This window comes from Siniperca chuatsi, linkage group LG13 (genome assembly GCF_020085105.1).
Source record: "Siniperca chuatsi isolate FFG_IHB_CAS linkage group LG13, ASM2008510v1, whole genome shotgun sequence".
Lineage (NCBI taxonomy): Eukaryota > Metazoa > Chordata > Actinopteri > Centrarchiformes > Sinipercidae > Siniperca > Siniperca chuatsi.
The window spans coordinates 3563584-3588730 of record NC_058054.1 but is presented as its reverse complement, the minus strand read 5'-3'; the positions used below and the strand labels follow the sequence as shown (position 1 = coordinate 3588730).

At 39.1% G+C, this 25147-nt stretch overlaps 1 protein-coding gene across 1 annotated transcript in view; it reads left to right on the top strand.

Moving 5' to 3' along the window:
- Positions 1-24883, top strand: part of retreg1 (reticulophagy regulator 1) — a 28047-nt gene extending 3164 nt beyond the window's left edge. Inside the window, exons 3-9 of the mRNA XM_044219907.1 lie at positions 969-999; positions 16756-16873; positions 17351-17435; positions 18124-18246; positions 18819-18889; positions 19704-19827; positions 20133-24883. Of these exons, the coding sequence (XP_044075842.1) occupies positions 969-999; positions 16756-16873; positions 17351-17435; positions 18124-18246; positions 18819-18889; positions 19704-19827; positions 20133-20656 (1076 nt within the window). The 3' untranslated portion in view covers positions 20657-24883. The remainder of the gene's footprint in view (positions 1-968; positions 1000-16755; positions 16874-17350; positions 17436-18123; positions 18247-18818; positions 18890-19703; positions 19828-20132) is intronic.
- Positions 24884-25147: the final 264 nt, after the last annotated feature.

Below are 25147 nucleotides of genomic sequence, written 5' to 3'. Positions count from 1 at the left end.
TAGCTGTAATCTACAGCATCTCAGGATGAGGCTCTTTTCTCTGCTGATTTCAGGCTAAATATATTTCTACATAACAATCTTACTCACTATGAAATACATAATGCCCTCCTGTCCACGTGCTTCTGGTCTGGGGCAGTTTTTAATGGTTTGGGCCTCTTAGTTCCAATGAAAGGAAATCTTACTGCTGCAGCAAACAATGTTTTAGACAATAGTGTTCTTTCAACTTTGTGTCAACACTTTGTGTCTGTCCCTTAAACCACAATATTTATAATTACTAAGAATCATGTAATAAATGGTTTGTAACAAGGTATAATGTAGATGTGAGCAGATATAAGGGCATTTTAAGTGTTTATTAAAGTACTTTACTTTATGTCTTTGTCAATAATTAGAACTTCTCATTTGAAGGTATATTTTATATAATTACAACTTCCTTTTTCTATATTTTAATTCATTATCTGTGTAAACAGCAGCCTCCACTTATGGGTGTTACAGTTGCTGACAAATACATGAATAAACCCTTACATCTGCTTACAGTTACATTATAGTGTGTCACAATTGAGAATGACTTCCGGATGGGAGCCAAAACGTCTTGATTCTGAAAACAGTGTCCAGATGACTACGACTGAAACCTTTTCTACGATTATAGTGTGTTATAAACCTTTTGTTTTTACATTGTTATTTACTGCTTATTAATGCTAAATAAGAAGGGGCTAAAGTAAATCGTTACTGTAATTTGAATTTCATCCAATGAAACTAAAGCGCAGTGGTAGATGCCAGTTTGCAATTTTAGGAAAATGACAAAAATGTGACAGCTTTTCCCCATAAATGCCATAATGCTTCACTGGGCAAGTGCCCAATGTAGATAAAAGTCTTATTTTTCCTAGCCATTTTACTCTCATTGTTATGGTATTTTACAATGATGTGACCTACGCAGTCATGATGAATAATAGATTTCTTCTTCTCCACAGGAGCTCTCTTATGGCGCAGCATGACTGCAAGGTAGGACACTGAAGTGCTTCTGAAGTGGACGTTTGTTCGTGTGTGTGTGTGTGTGTGTGTGTGTGTGTGTGTGTGTTTGGTGTTGGGCAGCAATTGCAGATTGTGCTTTTAGTTCAAGAAACATTGCTGAGAGGCAGATCTGCTCTGAAGGCGGGGATCATCTTATTGGTTGAGTTACAAGTTGGTGGGCGGGGCCACAGGTTAGCTTATCGGCTAATTTTATTGACAAAGAATAAACTTCAAAATACAAATGTAAAGTAAAAGACTGTCAAAAATTAAATATATAGCTTATGAATTTCACCAAGGGATCAATAAAGTCTTATCTTTATCCATAATAATACATAATAATAATTTATTTGTTGATTATATTTTGTATCATTAATCTGAATCTCTAACTAAAGGTATCATATAAATGTAGCGGAGTAAAAAGTACAATATTTGCCTCTGAATTGTAGTGGAGTAGAAGAACAAAGTGGCAGAAAATGGAAAAAACTCAAGTAAAGTACCTCAAAACTGTACTTAAATACAGTACTCAAGTAAATGTACTTATTTACGATCCACCCTAACCCTCCATTCTGTGCATGTCAGTAAGAAATATTCAATCACTGAACTCAAAGTCTGTTAAATGTGCCGCTAACGGTGAGCTGAAGCAAAAGATTAGCCTCCTGAGAGAGATTCTGGGTCAACCTGGGATAAACTCAGCAGCTATGATTCAGTGTGTTGTTCCTTATTTCAAAAACAAAGCTTTCTGAATTTGCTACAGCTCTGAATGCTTCTTCTACATGGCAACACCTGCTGGGTCTTCTGGATATTGTAGTATTTTAGAGCCATTTGCCTCTAAAACTGAGTGACACCTCTGTCCTCTTTGTTGCTCTATTAGCAAGTAAAGCTGTGTTTCTGTGGCCCCGCCCACTCACGGTGAACAATGAGATTGTTTTTGCCTTCAGATCGACTCTGACTATGTGAAATGTTTCTAAAACTCTGATCCGCTACATGCTGGTGACTTTTAAAGATTTCTTTCTCTTAAATGTGAATCATGTCTTGCTGATGCAGTTTCCTCACGTAGACAGACTGCACCAGAAATGTGTGTCTCGTCAAACTGAATGCACAGATGCGTTGAACATACATCCTCTCTGAGAGTACACTCATCTGAAATCTGCACTGCACTGTTGAGAAGCTGCAGCCCCGCAGAGCTGACTGGACACATATGACTGTCTAATCTAATCTAATCCTCTCTCTGAGACTGAACCACGTGACGGCTCAAACACTGAGACGCACTGTTTCAAGCCACAAATCAAGTGTTTACATGAAAGATTAGTCCATTAACTACGACAGAGAATTAGGGACGCTCTAGGGGAAAAAATAATAAATTGAGATGTCGAGAATAAAGTCAAAATATTTTGAGAATAAAGTCGTAATATCACAAGATTTTATCACTCCGTCAGAGTAAACAGGTGAGAGCGGTCTGTCAGTGCCAAATGAGGTTTCACCAGTAAGCGCCTTATTAGCTAAAAATTAGGATTGAAACCAGATACGTGATGTATGAATAACGTGTTTTGAAGCAGCGGCTGGAATTTGGTTTTCTCCAGACTCCTGAGCCAAAGAGCACAGTCAAGGCATCGAAAGCGATTAATGCCCAGTGGGCTTTATGGCTCTCTGAAAATGATATGAAAAGCAGTCCAAATCGACCTGTCATATAGCATGCTGTGAATAAAGTTTGTTTCTGCACTCTGTTGAGAGGCTAGTTTCCCATTCAGTGACACTTAGGGTTAAGTAGTCCCTGAGTGAGAAAAAAGTAAATATAAGCGGCGAGTCTTCGTCTTTGTATTCTCTACTCTCGGAAACAAACAGTTTGAAAACACTTCCGATATATCGCACCTTTGCGTGGCTTGTCCACAAATGTTAACTTCCCCACTTCATGCACAGACGCTTCCTCAAGCTTTCCAGTGGGAAGCATCCTGGATCCCAAACAGAGCTCGATGCCCGTCTACAGACGGATCCCCGGGCACCTGTGGTACACACTATGATTTTATTTGTATGTTTTTCTGTCCCTTATATATTTTCTAATTGTGTTTTATAATGGTTTTAGAAGTATAGTCCCTGTTTCTTGCTGGATTTACACACCGTAATAATTTCTCTGTCTGGATGTGACTGATTTGTTTGTCATTCTGTCAAAATCTTACACCACTATACCACTTGGTGGAGCCTGAGCACATAGAGTTTGTTCAGGTGACAAAATTAAAGACTTTACAAATCCCACACATAACCTGAAACACCAGAGTGAGCAGAGACTGTAGAAGAACAACACAGGATCAAAAGGCCAGTTATTTTGGGTAGGGTAAAGTTTCGTTCACATGCAGCTGATCTATGAAAAAAAATAAAAAATTAAGGTTCATTGCCTTTTCAAAAAACTCTTAATTTGGGCATGGATGTTCCTTCTTGAGCTTGAAAACAGCAGTTTGACAAAACAATCTCAACTCAAGGTCCACTTAATAGCTTGAAGACCATATTAAATACTATGATAGTTTATTCAACCCTGTAAGTCTTGATTATCTCTGTCCTTAAGCAAATATTGACCGGCATCTTTCATCTTCTCTCCAGGTGCCCTTGTTGGGTCTTTATCTGTAGGTTCTCCTTTTATTACAGCTGATTTGTGATTTAGCAGAATTTAGTTTTTCTGTGATCAGTTTACTGCTAACCAAGCTAGCCGCAGCTGTAACTGTTTAATGAAGCTACCGTTGAGATAACTGCTGTGTATCTTTACTCTTTTTACTGTCACTCTAGATTAATTACTGTGTTGTACTTCCTATGAAAACCTGATGTTGATACTTCTTCCTGACATGAAGCACAATGTCACCAACGTTGCAGCTAGTCTACACTTTTGTGAATCCCGTTTCCTCGTCCTTGTGCTAACTCATTATTACAACACCTTTGGTCTAACTCTGGTTTATGGAATCTCAGTGTTTTCGGATTTGTAATCGCTATCATTGAACTTGTTGTCCAGTACTGTTGCTTCGTGTTGTCAATCTGCTGTTTATTGACATGTGTTTAGCTCGCTGCATAGCTGGGCACCTACATGCATAGTGAGGGCAGAATTGTATTGCAAGAGACATATTTTTCTAAAAACCTCTTTTTAATCATGTTTTGGAAATTGATATATAAGTATTTTCTTCTTATTATTATTATTATAAGAACAGATACACAAATACCCATTTAGCCGAATGGTTTGTGACCGAGTGGTGGAGGTGGTGACAGTGGTGGGGGAAGTCACAGCGGTCACCTGGTTCACACTCCTGCCCTCATTTTGAAAGTGTGTGTGTGTGTGTGGGGGGGGTTATCCGTTACACGATGCAGCTGCTGGCCCTGGAGTCTGGGTGGGATTCAGTGGAGGTGACAGGGATTTGTGGGCGCCAGGCTAGATGCAACACATCTGAGGTATAATATAACTGACAGTCAGGTGAGTCCAGGTCAGGGGCGACTCACAGAGTGTTTGGGTATAAAGACACACAAACCGCATGAGCTGGGTTTCCATCTCACAACTATAACAATAATCAGAGTTCGAAAGACTGAATGCAATGTGGAAAACTGAGCTGCAAATGCTGTCGGTATTGATGTCTTCAGTATGGTCTCCTCCCAGTTACATTCAGATGGAGGTTTTTATCGTTGGCAAAATTCACTTTAAGGGAACTGTAATGATGCCATGTCAAAATGACCAGCTCAAGGTCCATTTACAAGCTTTTTCCGGAGTATTCAACTATTTCACACACGTTTTCATCAGTGGATGGAGTTTGCTCAGTTGTCATGGAGATGGATCTGTTGACTAAAGCTATGTTTTGGGCATTTTTGCTTTTCATTGATGTATTAGTAGGTACACCTGTACAGTCTAATGCAATCCAATACAACTGTTCAATTAAAGGTTCCCTGTGTTTTAGACCTCTAGTAGCACTGTGGAGTTGTTGAAACTCAGCAATGTGCCAACAAAGTCAGGGAAGAAGAAGACTGCTATAAAGCAATCATGGATGTAAACAATGCTGCATTTAAAATGTTTTATGAGGAAGGACATACCGTCAACAACTTTGTTAGAGCTGAAGGATACACACAATGAGTTTTGGTGAGTAACAATGAATGTAAATCGTAGAAAAGGTTTCCGTCGTAGTCATCTGGACACTGTTTTCAGAATCAAGACGTTTCGGCTCCCAGGCGGAAGTCATTCTCAATTGTGAAAAAATGGGACGGGAACTCAGAAATTTAAGCTACTCTGTGTTACTTAAGCCCCGCCCTCAGGAAGGAGTCTACCTGAGTGTCTGCTAATTACTCTGCCGAGTTTCACCTGAAACTGACCTAATTGTTTCCATGATGGCCCAGTAATCAGTAATCAGGCCTATTGTTTTCTGGCTGCACCTCCCTCATCACTGTTAAGTACCTGATTAGCATATGATTGGCGTGACCAAGGTGCTAATACACTGTGGTAAACATAATGAATGCAAACATAACTTTTGTTTGTTTACAAGAAAATGCCGCAGCGCTCCTTTAATTAAATTATATGCTTTAGCATTGAGGTCATAGTTAGTGGTACTGGACTGCATTATATTGAGAGGTGTTTATAATATCCTGCCCACCTCATGCATATAAATAGGGAGGACAAACATTAGAAACACCTCTCAATATAATGTAGTCCAGTACAACACCACCTTTAACTATAAACTCAGTAGATGTTATGGCACAGTTGTATTGGATTGGTGTACCTAATAAAGTGGCCACTGAGTGTATAGTTGAGAGGCAGACAGGAAATGTTGGGGAGAGAGGGGGGTGACATGCACTAAAGGTTCCTGTCAGATTATGTCAGGTTTATGGTTTATGTGGCATGCATCTCAGCCCCTAGGCCTGTAACTCATAAATTCTTAAAGTATCCTCCATTTATCCGGTTGATGTTTTTTCAAACTGATTCATTACAGGTTCCTCTTTGTCCTAATTTACGTTTCTACCTCTAAATATCTCTTTACCCTCTGCTTTCCCCTCTCTCTCTCTCTCTCTGTCTCTGTGACATTTGGCCAGCAGGGTGGGATTGTGTTGTTGTCACCTGCTGTTGTCTGTCAGAGGTGTCTTGTGGGTAATTGTACATCAGGCTCAGAGCGAGTCTCTGACCCAAAATGCGAGCTGACAGCTGGGATGTTTGAACCAACAGTGTCTCTCCCTGTTGTGACTGTATTTGTGTATGGTGGTGTGTGTGTGTGGTGAATGTAAACATAGCATGCATATATATATATGTGTGTATGTTTTATGGGTCAAGTGTCTGACTTTGACACAGGAGACTGTTCACATCCTGTTTCCTACCGGTTAACCTTTTATTTTAGCCATGGTCTTTCTCTTCTAATCCAGTAGTTTTTGTACGTAACTAAACCTTAACCATAGAGGTAGATCACTGTAAAACAGTCATTTTAATCACTTTTTTATTTATAATTTATGATCAGATCAGAAAATGTTCATATTGTCTTCTCGAAGGCAAAGTATTTTGTATTTTTGTTTTGACTTGTTGGATTGTGAGTGGGTTTTTTTTTTTTGTTCTTAGCTTTCAGGAACATGAGATCTTAAATAAATAACTAAAGTCACTCTAACCTGCATCATTAAAAACACATATAGAGCATGACCATCATCTTTAACTGTGAATATGAAAAGACACGTCATTCTCACATGTGAACAAACGTCACGTGACTGTAAATTGATTTTGTTTTTGTGGGCTCGAGGAAAGTCTTGCTGTGCTGCTGTTTGTTCCTACAACAACACAAAGTGTCTTAAGAGTTGTGAAACCTGAGCGCAGTGTGTGCATGATTACTGTGTGTGTGTGTGTGTGTGTGTGTGTGTGTGTGTGTGTGTGTGTGTGTGTGTGTGTGACTCAGCTGTTTCTCCACTGACAGAACTGATTCAGAGGTGTGACATGAAGCTGTCGAGTCAATCAGATCACTTGACACAGAGGGGGGTGTGCTTCAGAGTGAACCCTCTGATTGGACGGAGGCCGACTGGTAGAAAACAACACAACAAACCAGCCACGAGCGTTTCATCACAGTCAAGTCACAGATAAACAAGAGTCATGGTGTCAAAATCCTTTAAGTATTTCTGATTTTTCATATTTTTCATTTTTCATCACACATTTATCACTCACAAATGTTTTTGTTTGCTGACGTGGTCATACCTTTAAATCTGGTTGACCGAGCTGTACATTAAGAAAATATTTGTTACAAAATGTGTAACAATATTGAACTTTGCAGAATAAACTTTACAACCATGTTATGCTAACAATCATTATCATAAATATAGTAAGCACCAACAAACTGATTGTAAGTGGTTACATGAAAAGAGCACAGCTTATTAGTTTAAATTGTAGTAATAACAATATTTTAATAGATTTGATTACAGATATTGTAGGGCAAAACCATAAAAATATCAGAATTGGTGATAGGCTGAAATCTTTACTGTGACATTTTGTTGTTGAAGTCTTCACAAGCTTTTAATTTGGAGGATTTACATTTCTCTCTCCTGAGGCAAATAATATATCTTTCTAAAGTGCAATTCAACACATGCTGGCAGTAGCACAATGTTTTAATTTTTAATATTCTGTAATCACGTTACAGTTACTGACAAAGTGACAATATCGTTACCTTATAAGTTTCAACAAAACAAAGCCATACAGTATGTAACAACTTATTCGATGAAATATAGTTTTAATTAATTAAATTTTTTAGTTTTAAAGTTTTAAAATCAAAGCTGCATAGTCAGCACTGAAGTACATTCTGATCAATGTTTCAATCACGGTTTAGCGTAGAGACTTTTCTTTCCCTGCTGCATTCTGCTGTGGCCTTTCATTGAGCTGTCACTTGTGTTTATATTGCTGTCACTGTGTTTTTATTTTATTCTTTTAGCACAATAATGTTTAAATTCTTCTTTCTGCATCTGAGAAACATTGCGGCATCACACTTGAGCTTGCTCTACTGCATCATCCTAAGAAGACAGAATGACTGTAACTTGTTCTTTTCATTGGCAACTGCTGACTGAAGTGCTGGCGGCAACTGATTGAAAGATTTTGAAATATTTGGCTAGTTGTCTTATGGTAATCCCCAATTCTAGATCGGTTTACCCTCCTGTTTTACCACAATATCTCTAATATCTTGTGTACTGAACATTATATTTACCATAAAACTAATCATGGACCATCTGTGCAGCACCTGAGAACTAGAACATTGTGCAATTTCCAAGAAAGTATATGTGTAGTAGCATCCATCCACAAACACAAGTGTTTTCTCAGATTTTCTTCTTTATGAAATCTGTCTATTTTTGGGAGCAGGCTACTGCACTGGCAGCTTTTTCACTTTTTTACAAAGTAGTTAAGTTTGTAGGACTCAGAAATATACATAGACGTAGACAGAAGTGACCTAAAAATTGAGATTTTTGAAGTGAAATAATCGGCTATGGTATTCAGTCATATAGGACTCAGATAACTAATAAGCGATATGACCTGAAATTTATATCAAAGTAAACTGTCTCATCTTCTTTTATAATGATACATGTAATGATCAACATGTGTTGTTTTTTTATACATACAGCATAACATTTCCTTCCTTTTGCTGGCTCATTTTTGATTTAACATTTTTGGAAATACGCTTATTCGCTTTCTTGCTGAGAGTTAGCTCAGAGTATCAGTACCACTCTGATGTCTGTATGCTACATGTGAAGCTACTGCTACTGATACTGGCCATGACCAAGATGTAGTTGGATATATCACCTCCCCAAAAATGGTGTTTGACTTTGTTTTTTGTACAGATTAAAGGAAAAGATACAACACGGTAATCAGTTCGCTTTAGAGGTGCTGGTAGGTTGTCAGTCACACATGTCCCCTCTCGTCTGGCTGTCCATGCCATGTCACTGACAGAAGGGGAGGCGTGTTTGGGAGGTTGATGGAGTTGGGTTGGTGGTCTTGGTGATGGTGGAGGGTGTTGCTGTTTCTAACCCCCAACCCCATCCCGATGGCTCCTGATGGCTGCCAGTTGGAATGTAGTGTGACCGGGTTATTTTTAGACAAGGCCACTTGAAATACTCCAACCGGGGCTTCATTGAGGATAAACACAAGCTGCTGTCGCGCCGTGTGGCACGTAAAACCTGAGTTTGGCTTGACCCCGAGTCTGTGCCACTCTTTTTTACTGCAAAGACAAGTTCTAGCTGTCTCTTGCTTCCTGCTCGCACAAGTATCATCTCGACTATCCAGCAATTGGCTGCCTTTAATAGTGTTGTCAGTTCTTCTGAAGGTACCTGAAGCTCTTGAGATGTCTCCTGAAGATCGTGGGGCAGGACTGAGGTATGACTGGAGTTGTGTGTGTTCTGGTTAAGATAGTAGAGAAGACTTAAAGAGTAATGGCTTGTTTCTTTTGTTTCTTTAAAGAGTCTGTTCACCCAAATCACAAAAAAAAGTAAATATCTATTTTCTCACTCACCTCTTGTGGTATCTTGTCATGCAGATAGTTTTGGTTGTATTTGTCTTGGTTTTGAGATTTATGCCTCAGAGATCTCTTCCGCCTCAAAACAATGGAGGTAAATGGAAATTTGTTTGTGGTGCTTGTGCTGACCAGGGGTAAATGTCCCACGTACCCCTGGTTACCTTTAACTGAAGAAACAGCTCTGAAAAGAGAAGTGGTAACTGAGAAAAGGTTTTTTTGGTGTTTTTGGTGAACTGAACCTTTAAGGCTTTTGAAACTACTTAATAAGCAATTTAATATTCACATAGAGCTACATTTAACTCTCAATTTCAGTCTAAATAGATCAACAACATGAGCAACATGGCATAGATACTTGGAAAGCAGTACACATCATTGCGTCATCGTTCCCAATTTGTCCATAACACTGGCATCTTATATTACTTCTAGCTTTTGGCTTTGTGTCACATGCAAACTGACCTTTTGCAAAGGCATTAACTGTAAACTCGATCAGCCGGGCCTCTGTTTTCTGACTCCATTAATGTCAGCTTACTGTATATGTGGCTGTACACAGAACATAAACAGGTATTAGCTGCATCAGAGTCAGGCATTCTGTGTATACCCACACAGACAGGTGGGTAAACATATTTACACCCCCCTCTCCTTCCTAATCACAAGCGAAGAGGTGGGATGTTTTTGCCGCCATTCCTCGCATTGTTTGTCTCGCTCTATTTTTAAAGCGCCGTCACCGGGCTTGTTAGAGGCTCAGACATGCCACTCCCTGTGTTGTTTCAGAGATTACTGATTGGGTAAAAAGTGATATCTGCCCGACAGCTGCTCATGTGGTGCCGCCGCCCTCCTTCCCCGGCTGAAGTCCTCTGACGTGACAGGTTCTCTGTTGAAAGTCTCTCTTGACATTTTGACTGAAGTCTTCAGACTATGGTGAAAAAACCTTCTTGACTGATTGATTTGACACACCAGTGGATGGTGTAGGTCAGTGGTGGTCTGTAATGATCTGGAGCAATGAAACATGATATATTCGCTTCTCGGTAACCAAAGTGTTCATGGAGCTCAGCCAGCAAGTGACAGAGGGCCTGAAAAATTTTGGGATTTACAACCCATGTGTATTAGGATGACATTTCTTCTCAAGCTGTGCAAATGCTTCTAAAACTAGTGTAATTCACTGAAAAATCACTGAGGACAGAAGCAGTCAGAGAGACAGATGGGAATATAAATCCACCCTAAACAGCGTCTGAATTTTAGGAAATGTTAGCCCAGCTAAAATAAACTAAAAAGTCTCCTACAGCATAAATATCAGATGGGGACCTTATTTCGATACAGCCAATCAAATCCTGCATAAAGCAGTAATGTCAGCGTTCAGGCAGAGCAGACAGTCACACTGAGCCAATCAGCAGTCTGCGAGAGTCACATCCTCTGAACAACAACCCACATTAGCTTCATGCTAAAGTCTCCTTCTCCAACTTACAAACATGAATACACATCTTGTCGTGCACCTTAGCTTGTTGAACGAGTCACCAGACAAATATTCACCAGGGAAAAGTGCACTGCTAATGGCATGCTAGATAGCTAGTTAGCTGCTCAGCTGCAGCACATTAAATAGCTTAAATGTAGCTGCAAATGCCTGGTTAGATGCTGGTCCTTACTCTTCAGTACCACTAATTACACACTGCCCATGAGATGTGGACTTGTTTGTTTACTTTGTCTCTCATTCCCCTGTAGGGGCTCAGCCTGCCAGCTGCTGTCAATCAAACACAGACACGCCCCTCTAGCCGGACCATTTCTGATATTTCCCCAAAGGCCTTTTCTCTTCCTTTTTAAACTATTAAAAGTATATTTAAAAACTACTTTTACTTTTCTCATTTCTGAACATGGCCAAACTTTCACCCATGGCATTGAACCCTGTCACTTCCAAGAAGAGTTTCTCTCCACATTGGTGGGAAAACACACTGTAACACATTACTCTTCCACACTCCAGGTGATCTGCGATGTGGTGAAACTTTATGGTACTTTATCCAAGAAGACTTGCATCTCTTTCCAGGGAGACGTCTCTCTTTCCCGGAACAGAGAATGCTTATCCTGTCCATCCCTGACTGCTTTTACTGCTTCAGAGTATCGCTGTCACATGTTCGACCCATCATGTTTCCCTGGAAATCAGCCTCCTACTTGGGGACATGTGTCTGGAAGTCGAGAGGGGAGCAGCGGGCTGACCTTGCGTCATAAGGGTTATGTGAGACAAGGCTGGGTGTTTGGGTCAGGTGGGAGGCCTGGTGGGTGTATATGAGATCCTGTAGCTTCTCACGGCCGTGATTGGGAGGAGGGAAGATTGGATTGGGTTATTGGGGGAGAAGGGGGTAATAGGGTTCAGGAGAAAAAATGGAGGGAGGGAAGCGGATTTGGGTGGTTTAGTTTGTCTCCTTTAGCAAACAATGTAGTGGACTGATGTAGGATCTTCAAAACCATTACAAACTGTACAAGTGTTTTTGGATTGAAGCTGGTAGCCAGTGTTGACAGTCAAAATTGTATTTTTACTCATGTTAGGTGTGGCTTTATAGGGATAGAATTATTAGTTGGTCAGTCCACCACTTTTGTCCAGAATGAAATATCTCAACAACTACTGGATGGATTGGCACAACATTATGTACAGACATTCATGGTTCCCAGACAATGCACTCTAACGACTTTGATGATTCCCTGACTTCTCCTCTAGTGCCACCATGAGGTTGACATCTGTGGTTTTGAGTGAAGTTTCTCAACCAATGTTGGATGGATTGCTATGTAATTTGATACACAAATTCACGTTTCCCTCAGGATGAAAACAAATCACTTTGGTGATCCTCTGACCTTTCATCTATTATCGAAATGTCACTTTGCCCAATACTTTGGTTGCTGCAAAACAAATGACATCCCCATCAATCTGATCTGTACTCTGTGTTTAGTGCTAATTAGCGAAACATGCTAAACTAGAATGATGAACATGATAAACATTACCTGCTAAACATCAGCTTGTTAGCATTGTCATTGTGAGCATGTTAGCGTGCTGACATTTAGCCCTAAGTACAGCCTCACAGAGCTGCTACAGTGGCTGTAGACGCTTAGTCTTGTTGCCAACAAATTCCTTCAAAACACAAATACTCATTGTTCCTAACAGAATTTAGAGGGGAACTTTAGAGGGGAAGTCTTGGGGAGTACTACTGCATATGTGAAAATAGTTGTATAAAGCCTTTTGTGTCTCAAGTCTGATAAATCGCCTCAACTGATGTCACTTGAGTCAGCATCATTTGGGGCTGAAGACTATAAGTTTGAAAATGAAATCAATCTGGAGGTGTGGAGTTAGCAATACGTGAGTTTACCAGACCTCTGTAGCCCACTCCTCATCTCTGCTTGAGGCTATAGCGGCTTGAGGCTACATTAGCTGCTACTAGCATAACACACCCAAATCTGTACAGTCAAGTGAATCTAGTCGAGTTGCTTTGTGGGTAATGTAGACGCCAGGTTTTGACAAGGAAGAAGAGTGCATGGAATAAAAAAAGATATCGTCTCTGGTTCTGCTGCATTGATTTTGATCCTTTTTTTTAAACTGTCCATTGTGAGTCTGACAATGTTATACAAGTGCAATGCTAAACTCCAATTGTGTTTACAATTGGTGGCTTGGTAGGCAAAGAAGTTTAGTTAATGTCCTGTTTGTAAGGCAGTGAGATAAAGGTGAATACAGAGTTAAACAGCTGTGTGTGGGGAAGAAAACTGACCAGGGGAAAGAGCATTACTTAACAGGATTTCCATCATTAGCAGCTGCCAACAAATGCTAATTTGCACCACTCTGAATGCCAAAACTTTTCCTTAAGAGCTGCCAGCAGGGATAAATCTGGAATGTGTCAGAAACACCAATTTAAATCAGATCTCTTCCCGGAAATGTAAATAAAGCACTTGTTCTACGGTTAGTTCTCCACCATGTACACTAAATTCTATGTTAGGTGGCACTCAGAAAGAATGAACAGGTACAGGTTTGAATAATAAACTCAAATACACTTCAACCTGTGGCCTCTAGTCACTGAATGGCTGTTGAACCACCAGGTCACCATGAGTAGGGGTGTTCGTAAAAATTGACCTACTCACCTGGATGGAGAGTGGTAAAAATCCTTCTTGTATTCATTAAGCTCCCCCTTCAACACTGTTTAGATTTGCTATACTGTACTAGGGTAACTTAGGTCAAATCAGGCTTACTCAGTACTCTACCTTATTTGGCTTCATATGTTAGGGTTAGGCTCTGCACAAAAGTAATATTTGTGAACATAAAGCAAGCCAGGGATAAGAAAAGAAGAAATGAGATAAGATGAGAAGAGATAAGAAGAAAGGAAGCGATAATATGAGATAAGATTTTGTTGAACCATAGAGATAAAATTAAGTAATTAAGTATTACAACAGTACAACAAACAGACCAGAGATTTAGGTTGGAACAGGGTACAGTGGAATAGACACACAAAATTAACAAAATTAAGCATGTTTTTTTTATATTCCTGATAAATTAATGTAATAAATGGAATTTTTATGGAATATATACAAGATCCCCCTCCCAAAAAATGAAGCTAGTATAATGCAAACAATAAATAAAAAAATAGTAATAGCTGTGCTTGGAATGGGCAATAATAAATCCTCTATCACTGTATACAAAATTGTATATTGTGAAAATCAATTGGGAAACTGCGTATATTAATATCGCCATAAAGCAATTCACTCATTAACTCATAACTACCTCAGTATAAACAGTATAGCGAAATTACACATTTACCATCATTTTACCGTATGTATTTCATTATATCGCCCAGCCCTTTTCTGAAATGGTGAATAACTCATTTTGGAAAACAAAGTACCTGTTCTTATAGAAAATTTTAAAACTATCACATCACATTTGATTTGTGCATTTTCAATATGCTAATACCCCCTGAAAGACCACGATTACATGATTTCCAATTAGCACAGGAACCTCACAGCTGTGTTAGCTGTTGTTGTAGTAACCAGATCTCCATGGTGATTTCACACCAGCTGCTTTCACAGGACATGTAGTTTCCATCCTCTGTTGGACTTAAATTTATTACATTGTCATTTGATCTGATGAAAGCTGTTGAGGCAGTTACCTAGACCCCTGTTACATTGTCAGTTTGACTAATTTGTCTGAACAACAGTGGAAATTTGACTTAGTCTGGTGATCAGCCATTGGTAAACATAATGTTATATGTTTTTCTTGAATGCTAACAAATGAATATTTGTTTTATCTTTGTTACTGCCAAGCACAGTAGTAGAAACAATGACTAAACTCATTGGGTTGCAGCTAATTAAGCTAGTGGAACAGAAGATAGCTAAGAAAGGAAGAGGACTTTGCTGCCTCAAACCCTTTTATTGCCCTTTATCTATTTATTGCACATGACCTACACATGAGCCACATGTGTGCCTTTTATAGCTGTTTTATGTGAAGTGAGCACGAGGGCTGATAGTAGAGCTTAAACAGGAGATGATTTTTAGGAACCCCCAAGCTGGAGGGGAAAGTTTCATACCTTACCAGGTGCCCCAGAATTCCCAGCAGTACCACAGCATGGAAAGCACTTTCACATTCCTATTCCCATCTGCCACCTGTCTGTTTAGTCAACTTGCCAGTTTTATTGTAGGCTTCTTAATTTAGACTATGACATTTACATTGGACTGGCTTTTTCTTGGACTAAATTTCCTCAATGACCCTCAACCAGTAGAATTCCAAGCCTCCAAATAAACCTCTTCAATCCCTCTCTTGGTCAAGTCAAATGTTGATACTATTTTTAATACAGTCACTGCATATTGTATCAGTAATTACATGCTGACCATCTACACATACCAATAAGTCAACTCACTTTATTTTTAAAGCACATTTAAAGACAACACAAGTTAAACAAGTTAAAAGTGCTGTTCAAACATCCAAGATATGATTATAAAATCTAGACCAAGAATGTGCCAACAGCTTTAGGTCAGATGATCTCAGAGTCCTGGAGGAGACATCAAAGAGAAACATTTTTTCCATGTTATGGGGTGAGAGGAAATACTTGTTTTTGGAAATTGTCCACCGCCACCCCTACCCCGCACCTCCTCACAGCTCTGTCAGATCATTGCATTTCTCTATCTCTCCCCTTGTTTAAACCGATGCACATCAGCCGTTTTCAGCCATTTTAAGCCAGTTGAACATCTGATGGTCACCCAGAATTTATAGAACCGTAGTTAGATATGTAATTTTTGTTTAAATGTCTATACCTCTTAGCAGCTGAATTTAAAAGCAGTAACAGTGACTTCAGCCCCCTCAACTCTACACCTTCACTGGTGGCTAATATGGTTGTTCAGAGCTGTTTGAACTGCTAGCTTAGCCAGAGACTGTTTAGAAGAGAGTCAGCTCACTTGAGAGCCATTTCCTGTATCTGTGTCACATGGGTTTCACCACTGCCCCACCCCTAAATTTGCCCCACACACTATAACACACTGATCAACACTGTAAACTACTAGCTTACGTTGTAGAAGCAGAATTTTGGTTTAGCTGTAGATAAAGCTGAGTGTCATCAGCATAGCAGTGAAAATAACACTGCAATTGATGATTATCTTCATTATTTACTAATCAATTAATTACTTTTTTGATTAACTGACCAATTGTTTTGTCTATAAAGTCACAAATAATAGTGAAAAATGCCCATAACAATGTCATGTCTTCAAAATGCTTTGTCTGGCCAAAAGTCAACACTAAAAGAGTTTACTGTGATATGAAACAGAAAGAACAGCACATCTGAGATGCTAGAACTAGCAACTGGTGGGCCTTTTTGCTTGATAATTGACTTAAATGATCATCAGGATTGTTGGTGATAAATTTTCTGTTGACCAATTAATTGACAAATCGCTTGCTCGTGTGCTAATGTTGCTCCGTATCTGCTGGATATGTAAATAAGCAATTGTTCATCATATCAACTTAGAAGGTGATATGTCAGTGTTGCATTTACAGCTTTTTTCTGCTGCCTCAGAGTGGCCAAAAAATCAGTTTTGATGCAATTTTGAAGGACAAAATTATCTCTATTAGTGATCTGGTGTCCTCATTGGTCGAACAAGGACAGACCAGTAGCACTTTTTTAATGTTTAAGCAACTAAAACTACTTGAATAAGGTTAGAGAAAGATTTTCTTCATCGTTAAACAAAACCAGTTTATCAGACACTCTGTATGCCCAACATCTTAAAGTTGACTGATGTTGCTTCTTTCTCTCTTTTCCTGTAGCTGGGAGATCATTGACTCAGGCCAGGACAGCCGGTCTGGGACTGGTCCTCAGCTCAGCGACTCCCTCAAACTCTTCCTCCAGGAGACATCGGCTTTCAAACAACAAAATCCAGGCAAGGTGAGGCAAAGGCAGCAGACGACCCCAGACTAACATGAACTCTCTTTACTGAGTTGCAGTGATCTGACAGAGCTGGTTGTCAGGCTTTCTGGAGGTATTTTGTACTTTACATGGTGGAGCAGGTTTGGGTGAAAACAAGCCAGAGCGGTGAAGCTCACTATGTATGTCGGAAACCTTCACTTAGAAAAGCTGACTTGTTCTGAAATTATGAACCTGTCCTTGCTTTTAAACTGGAATAAATAGTCTAAAGAAGCCTGTTTCTGAAAATGTTCTAAAAAATTATTTAATTAATGCAGGCAATTTTGTGGTTTTAGGGGGAGTCCGTCAAGGAAACAGTTAAGCGTGTTTCCCAAAATGTAACTAACTAAGTAACTGACACTCACTGTATACTGTAACTGTAACTGACAGTAGAAAAGAACTATATCAGTATACATTTTTGGTGTCATTCTCTTTGTGTTTGCTTTCTTTCTCTTCTAGTTTTGTCTGCTGGTCTGCAGTTTTTGCACCTTCTTTGCTGTCTTAGGACGCTACATTCCAGGGATTGTTATCTCATATATTCTTGGTAAGTAAGCACAAGTTTTACACATGAAGAGACCATTTCTATCATGTGAAAAAAAAATATTTATATGCTTAGACTAGCATGTCCAGTACAGGTGGAGAGTGGCTGCTTGTTTGTTATCCTGGTTTTGGTTTAGTTGACCTCTAGTGGAAGCTAAGATACAAACTTTGTACAATCTGGCTCCTCTACGAGTTGGAAGAAAATTCCTTCACTGATATTCAGACCATTTTTTGGTCACTGCACAAATACAAAAACAAGTGGATAAACTTTGGTTTCCCAAAGGGGATCATAGATAAGTCACCACCAGCAAAAATATGATTCCACTGTATCTTCATAGAAAGTATATATTTGTGCTTTTTCCCCACTGGAAGAACCTTGTACTCATATTAATAGTGTCTTTATGGAGTCATGACACTTAAATGATAGATATAGCTGTATGTCATCAGCATAACAATGATGAGAGCTATCAAAGCAATGAATTATGTGGCCAGTTCCAGATGTACTCACCCACCTTCTGAGCCTATCAGTAAGATATTATGATATTATGAATAGTATCAAATACTCCAAAGGTGGTGAGCAAACTTATTTCTGCAAATAAAGTTCAAATGACTTTCCAAGGTCTTTTTATGACCGGTATGTTAATGTTTTTTCTGGAAACAAACACTAATTATCCTTTATTTTCTCTCCGCAGTGCTGGGTGTTTTCCTGTGGCCTCTGATTTCATCTCATGAGGTTGGTTTGTGGCTAGAGCCAGTTCTGCAGAAGCTGGACTTTGGCATTGGGGAGTTCCTTCAGAAAATCAAAGAGAACCATGGTAACTATGAAACATGTCAATATGTTATATGTTTTAATTTTGAAAATGAAAATGTTGACAAACAAAAACAGTTGAAACCCTTTCATGAACTGGATAAAGTTGGAATCACTTAGCAGTACTAGCATGACAGATATTTAAACATACAAAAATTGTATATTATGCCTGTATAGTAATGTAAAGTTGTTTTCCAAAGTCCCTTATATTAAGATATCAGTAAAAAGCTAAAGGTCAGTAAGTGTATGGTTCATTTAATTCTTTAATCCTTTCATGGCAACCTTATGCTGCTATCAACACAGCTAAATTACAGTGGGTAGACAAAACAAAATGTGATGCAGCCTCGTATATCAGTGGTTAAGTGTCCCAGGGTGCATCATAGGTTTTTCACAGATTTTTGGGGGGTTTGGAGGAAAGACTTACTGGATTTTCTCTGGAAAAAGAAAAATAACTTTTGTTGTAATAAACACTTTATCGTTATCGTTAAATCGTTAATGTAACAGCTTCTCCTTTACTTTTTGTATTCAGTATTGGACTACAAAACTAGATCAGCCGCTTTCTTGTTTCCTTCCTTTCAGAGAAGAGAATCATGCAGGCTCAGACTGAGAAAGAGGGCATCGAGTCGGACCTCTCTTCCATGTTTCCCAAGGTTGGTTGATCATCTCATCTCAATCTAATTATGCCTCTGTTGACTGACAGAGTCCATTTAAAGCTAATTGAATTTCAGTACACATGATCCACATCAGCATCAAGGCCTGTGCCAAAGTGAATGTCAAAAGATGCTTTTTAAATGTTGCTCCTCAAGCCAAACTCCTGGTTACAGATTATATTCACTGAGTGTGCTTCCCTCCAAAGTCTCAAGAGTGGATCCGTTGTATCATCATTTTATAAATAAAGTGGATGTAATGCAGAGGGATGAGTCATTACACTAGCAGGACTGTAGAGTGAGACTAGAGACGTGGACTTAAGTCAGATTTAGGTAACAAAAATAAGGACTCAATTTGGATTTCACTGCTTTGAGACTTGACTTACATGAGACTTAACTCTCTAAAGACATGACTTGACTGGAAAGCAAAGGTACACGTACTTGAAATAAATAATAGTATTAATTATGTATTTATGTTATTCATTAGCAGATGTAAGTTTATGTGTCACACTTGCTATTTCCAAAGTCAATATTGAACCATCAAGCTCAAAAACTTAAAAAGTATTAACCTGATAAAATACTGGAATAATAGAAAATAAATAAGACAGCAACAGGCTGTAAAAGAAAGAAAATGTTCAAATGTTGTATGTCAGAATTCGTAGACCTGAAAGACTTATATTTTGTTATGACACATCAACCTAGAGTTTGCAAAAGACTCATCACATGACCTGGACTTGCCCCAAAAAGCCATGGCAGCTTTATTATATTTTATAGAGTGTTTTGCACTCTAAAATCTCTCTGTGTTTCCCGCCTACAGCTCGACTCCACAGTGTGTAAGGAAATGTCTGTATCGGACACAGAGGTGTCTGATGTGACATGGACGGACAACGGTACATTCAACCTGTCAGAAGGACACACACCACAGACTGAGAACTCAGAGGGTACGTTTGTCAGTTTAAAAAAGAAGATGTTGGATTTCTATAATGGAGGTTTAGAAACATAAAGGCACATCTTATTGTTTTGTAGTTTGATGAGTGTGGCAACATACAGTAACTGTTAGGGTTTTTTTTTTAGTAAATAAGACAAACAGATAAGCTTACTGGTTCATTTTCTATGTTTTATTAATATCCAATTTTTATGCCCTCAATATTCTGTTTGTCCATCACTCACGGCTCATTAAATTCTTGCTGTTTTCAATATTACCATAGCTTTTAAAAAAATCTTGTTTTTCACCTCAACCTCACAGACCTCGACAGAGAGGAAGCGTTCACTGGAGGCCTTCCAGAATTCCCCTCACTTGACAACGGCGCAACGACCAATGGTGACGATGACGACGATCTCAGCCTCGGCCTTCCCTCGCCTTCACCTCAGCCCCAGCAGCCAATCACATCCAAGCATACACCCTTTCCTCACAAAGACCAAGCCACCGACAAAGCCCTCGAATTAGTCAACCAGATGGCGGGCGACGTCATCGCCGCCGCTGTCACAGCCGCCATCCAGGAGAGAATAGGAGCAGCGGTCGGCTTCACGGCACTGAGCGAAGACTCGGAGCGGTCAAGACTCTCAGAGTCCACCAGGCTGCTGGATCTGGCCGAGGAGTCAGACAGCGAGGTGGAGGACTTTGAGCTGCTGGACCAGTCGGAGCTGGAGCAACTGGAGGGGGAGCTGGGGCTGGGAGAGGAGAAGGCCCAGGCCCAAGAGGAGGCCCAGGCCAAGAGTGACAAGCCGGCCTCTTCTGGATTCTTATCCAAACTCCTGAGACGCCACTGATTGATGAAAAGTACGATCAGCAGGGGAGGAGGTCGGGTTACAGAGGACTGTTGGGGGTTGTGAGAAAACAATGTTTCCATTTATCTTTTTCCTGTAGAGGTAACATCAACTTTTCAAAACAGTTTGTCAAAACAGTTTGTCAAATATAGAGGTGGAAATTATTTCACTTTAATCAGAATCATCCTAGCCTAATGCCGAGATCAGACTACACGATATCAGCCAGATAACGGCCTGACCCGACAGACGTGGGAACGAAAATGAGCGCTGTGTGTCACTATTGCTTGTTTTATCCTGTGTAGCGTGTGATAGTGAAAGACAACTGATGCAGCGTCTGGGACATCTCACAGTGTCCTGACCAAAGGACGACTGCGTCCTTCTCCCACCAGGTTTGACAACACCTACGACATGTCCCATGACGATTTTGTTTGTGTCATCAAGTGTGAGCAGGAGGTAACATTGAAACTGAAAACATGGAGGGTGCTTTTGCCTTCGCAATCTGCATATTTATTTATGTATTTCTTTTTTCAACATTTAGTAAGCTCCTTGTTGTGCATCCCCAAAGTTTTTGCCCGTACTGCCCAGCAGCCAGCTCAGAGCATATTTGATTAGCCTACTAGTCTGGTCGCGAGTCTTACGTGCCAGGTTGGGTCAGGTCTAGAATTTATTTAATAACATTTCATATTTTTTCACTTCTTAAAAGGCATATAGGATGGCACATTTTGTGCCCATGCCACCTTACTGATCACCTATGTACCAGACGGAAGTTGAGAAAGACAGCAAGCTATGACTGGTCGGAGTCCAGTCTTCAGTCTGCAATGTCTCTCAGTCAAGTTACAGCAAGAATTTATGATCCAATGATCGCCTAATCTGACACAGTGACCATTCTTAATTTAAAAAATGATCGTGTAGTCTGATCCTGGTATAAAAGTTTGTTTATGGTTTAAGGACTAAGGGCCTAGTTTTAATCAATTGCTGTGGTTACATTTGTCTTTTCAAAGCAGTATTTATCACCTGATCACACTGGATTGATGAGATCAATTTAGCATTTATAAACAGCATATAAACACATACTAAAGGATTTTTAAACAAACTATAAGTTAGTTATAAGCAACTAAGGACTTTTTAAGTGTTTATTAATATATTTATGAACAACTGTGACTATAACTGGCATCTGTAACTGTTGCATAAACAGTAAATGAATGATTGATAACATAGCACAACATAGCTGTAACCCTAAATAATTATATAAAGCATGACAAGTATTACACACATGAACAAATCCTCACAGGCAGGATCAAAACTGTTTATAAATGTGTTTAAAACGCACGTAGACGTGGAGCTTGAACGTTCACTCTTGACCTCGGAAATAGTAGTTTGACTCAGAGTCAGCCACATCTCAGCCGTGTGGCGGACAGAGTTTGATCTGTTGTCATGGAGAGTAGAAATAGTGTTTAGTAAATAAATAATAATACAATAATACTTCATCAATAAATATAATTAATAAATATAATTGATAGAATAACACAATAAGTAAATATAAATATTTCATTCTTTACATTCACATTAAATATGAATACATATTTTCTATTTAAACTGTATTGTATTGTTTTATCAATCATTCATTCTGTTTAGACACTTAAACTGTCCTTAATATCAGCTTACATCTAAATTATATTGTGTTATAAACCATTCAATAACTATGTATTGCTTAGAAATGCTTATTAGGGGGTTCAAATAAAGTGATGTCAATGCATTTGTCCTAAACCTCCTTCTGGACTGGACACACAGTATTCAACACTGAAACTGATCTTCTCAACAATCTCTGAGTAAGATGATAAGTAACAAGTGCATTTCCTAAAACACTGAACCGTTCAGACTTTCAAATAATATGAAACATGCAAAATTGCAAATGAATATGCAAAAACACGTCTGAAAAAGACTTCCCAAACAGACTTTTGCCCCAACTGTAATCCAAGCCTACATCCCAATACAATACATCCCAAAATTGCATTGAAAGACCAGTATAACTGCAGCAAAATGCATATTTTACCAGTAACCTAAGGTGATATTTTGGGTAAAGCAAATATTACTAATATGTTATATATTATTAATATATATTACAAGTGACTGGTTTTAGTTTCAAAACTCTCCCGCCACTTCTACTACACTGTAGACAGCTCACAACACACCTAACACTCACTTTGATGCTGAATTGATTCATTCAACTTGATTACCCAGAATCCCACAGACATCAAATCAAATGACAATCACTAGGCAATCAAAACACCTTGAATGCTCAAAATACTGCTGGTTACTACTATAATACTGGTTGGATTGTTGACTATGAGGATTAAAATGTAGGAAACCTTTTTTTTTATTATTTTTTATTTCCTTTTTTAATTTTATATGTAAGGTTTTTTTTCATGAAACATTTATGTAGTTGAGGAACTTTTATTTTATTACAAAATGCAGCAGGTCTCAAAATACTATGCATGGAAATGTCATTTTGAGACAAATATATTTAACATTACAAAAACATTAAAACATTTTATTTCCAGTGCTTCAAGCCCATGAATTTCACATGGCTCATTGTGGTCGTCAGTGGGCATAGAGAAAAATGACTTTGCATCAGGATCATCCTCTAACTAGTCAAAATTGCAAACTAAATTTAGATTTTTAGATGTCAAATATGACGATGGTCATTGTTGTCGTCACTCTAAAAACACAAAAACAGATTCAGGCTTTAGAGTTACATTCCTGCCACTGTACAAAACTCAGGGGCATCTGATTTTAAATTTCCTCTGGCTTCATCACTAAGACCAGTGAGAAATGGCCCGTTTAAAGCTACATTAGGAAATGTTGACCGATACAGGGCAGAAAGATTGCAAAGTAAACTCAGAGCAACATTAGCCTGCTTACACATCTAGTGATGATTTATCCATCTAGCGTTGCGGAGGTCACATCAACAGATGAAATCTGATGCTGAACTAAAAATCAAAACCTACGCCGTAGGTATTGTCACAGCACAAGTGGTACTGCTGAAATGTTTTGTTGTTAGGTCTAGGGGATTTAATCATCACTAAGCCTTATGGCTGTACGAGCTACTAACAGGCCTCAACATACCTCAATGCCTTGATTGCCAAAACAGAACTGTGTTGAATAAACATCAAGGGTCCAGGTAGCCTTGGTGGCCCAGTGGTTAAAGCACTGACCGTGAATCGCAACATCCCCTGTTCGCGTCTGTCCGAAGACCTTTGACAGCCAGACTCCAAAACGGACCCGATCCTAAATGCGGTCTGCATGAACAGATCCAAACGCAGAGAGAGCACCAACTTTGCGCCCCACGGTTCACACTCGCCCTCTGCCTCTAAAAACACGTTTTTCTCCGGGGATGATGACGCACCGTATGATCAGAGCCGGTTGGCTATTAGACAAGGTATGCAGCAGTAGAACAGGATTCTACCCAATACGGTTAGACTGAATATAATTGGACCCCCCCTCAAGTCCATGACCAGGTCTCGGCTACTAGGAACCAAGTTAACACATAAAGACCTCTGCTCCTCACGTCATAGGATGATCCAAAATTAGACTCAAAATAAAGTGAAATTTAGTTTTAGTGCACTGAAAGTAAAATGTTATGAGATGGCGTATTTCCATTTGCACCTTAAGTGTTATTTAACGATGCACCGATGTAAGGCAGTCTGATGTGTCGAGCATCAGTCGTGGATTCAACGAATGAAGATGAAGAATGACTAAACTGTTTCTTTAACATGCCTTGTACATTAAAATACATTGTTTTTATAATAAAGACACACAGCAATGTATAATGTATCTTCTTGAATAAATAATAACCTTGTATTAGCATAACTCTAAACATGATAATAGAAATATTTGTTTATCAGTGCCTAAGAGGACTGTGTAGTGGCTGCAGTTCATTTCTAGCTCACGTGTAATAACTGTATAAAACAAAGAAATGTTTCAACTTCTGAATAAAATAAAGACTTCACTAAATAAAGACATTTTTAAATATTTAGTAAACCGATCAAATTATTAATTTTTTTCATTTACCTTGCGGTTGGATCTCGGCGGCTTCTGTGCCATTGTCTAAAAGTGAGAAATCCTTTGAACCTAGTTCAAAAACATGTTGGTGGGTCAGAACAAAAATGCATTATGTAATGTACTTTTATGTAATTAAACTCAAGAATGTCAATAAAATGTTGTAACGCAGTCTGTAGTTTGAATTTCTTTGACCTCAGTGTGTGTTTGTGAAAGCAGCTGTTGTGAACATCTATTATTCAGGTCGTGGGGATATAAATCTGTTAAATCCCCACAACGTAAATTATAACATTTTAGGGTTAAGACTTGATTTAAGGTCAGGGTTAGGGTTAGACATGGGTTAGGATTAGCCTCTAGGGAATACATTTAAATCAATAAGTGATGGAAACAATTTTCTGCGTGTGTTTGTGTTTTGTCTCTGGCAACACGAACTTG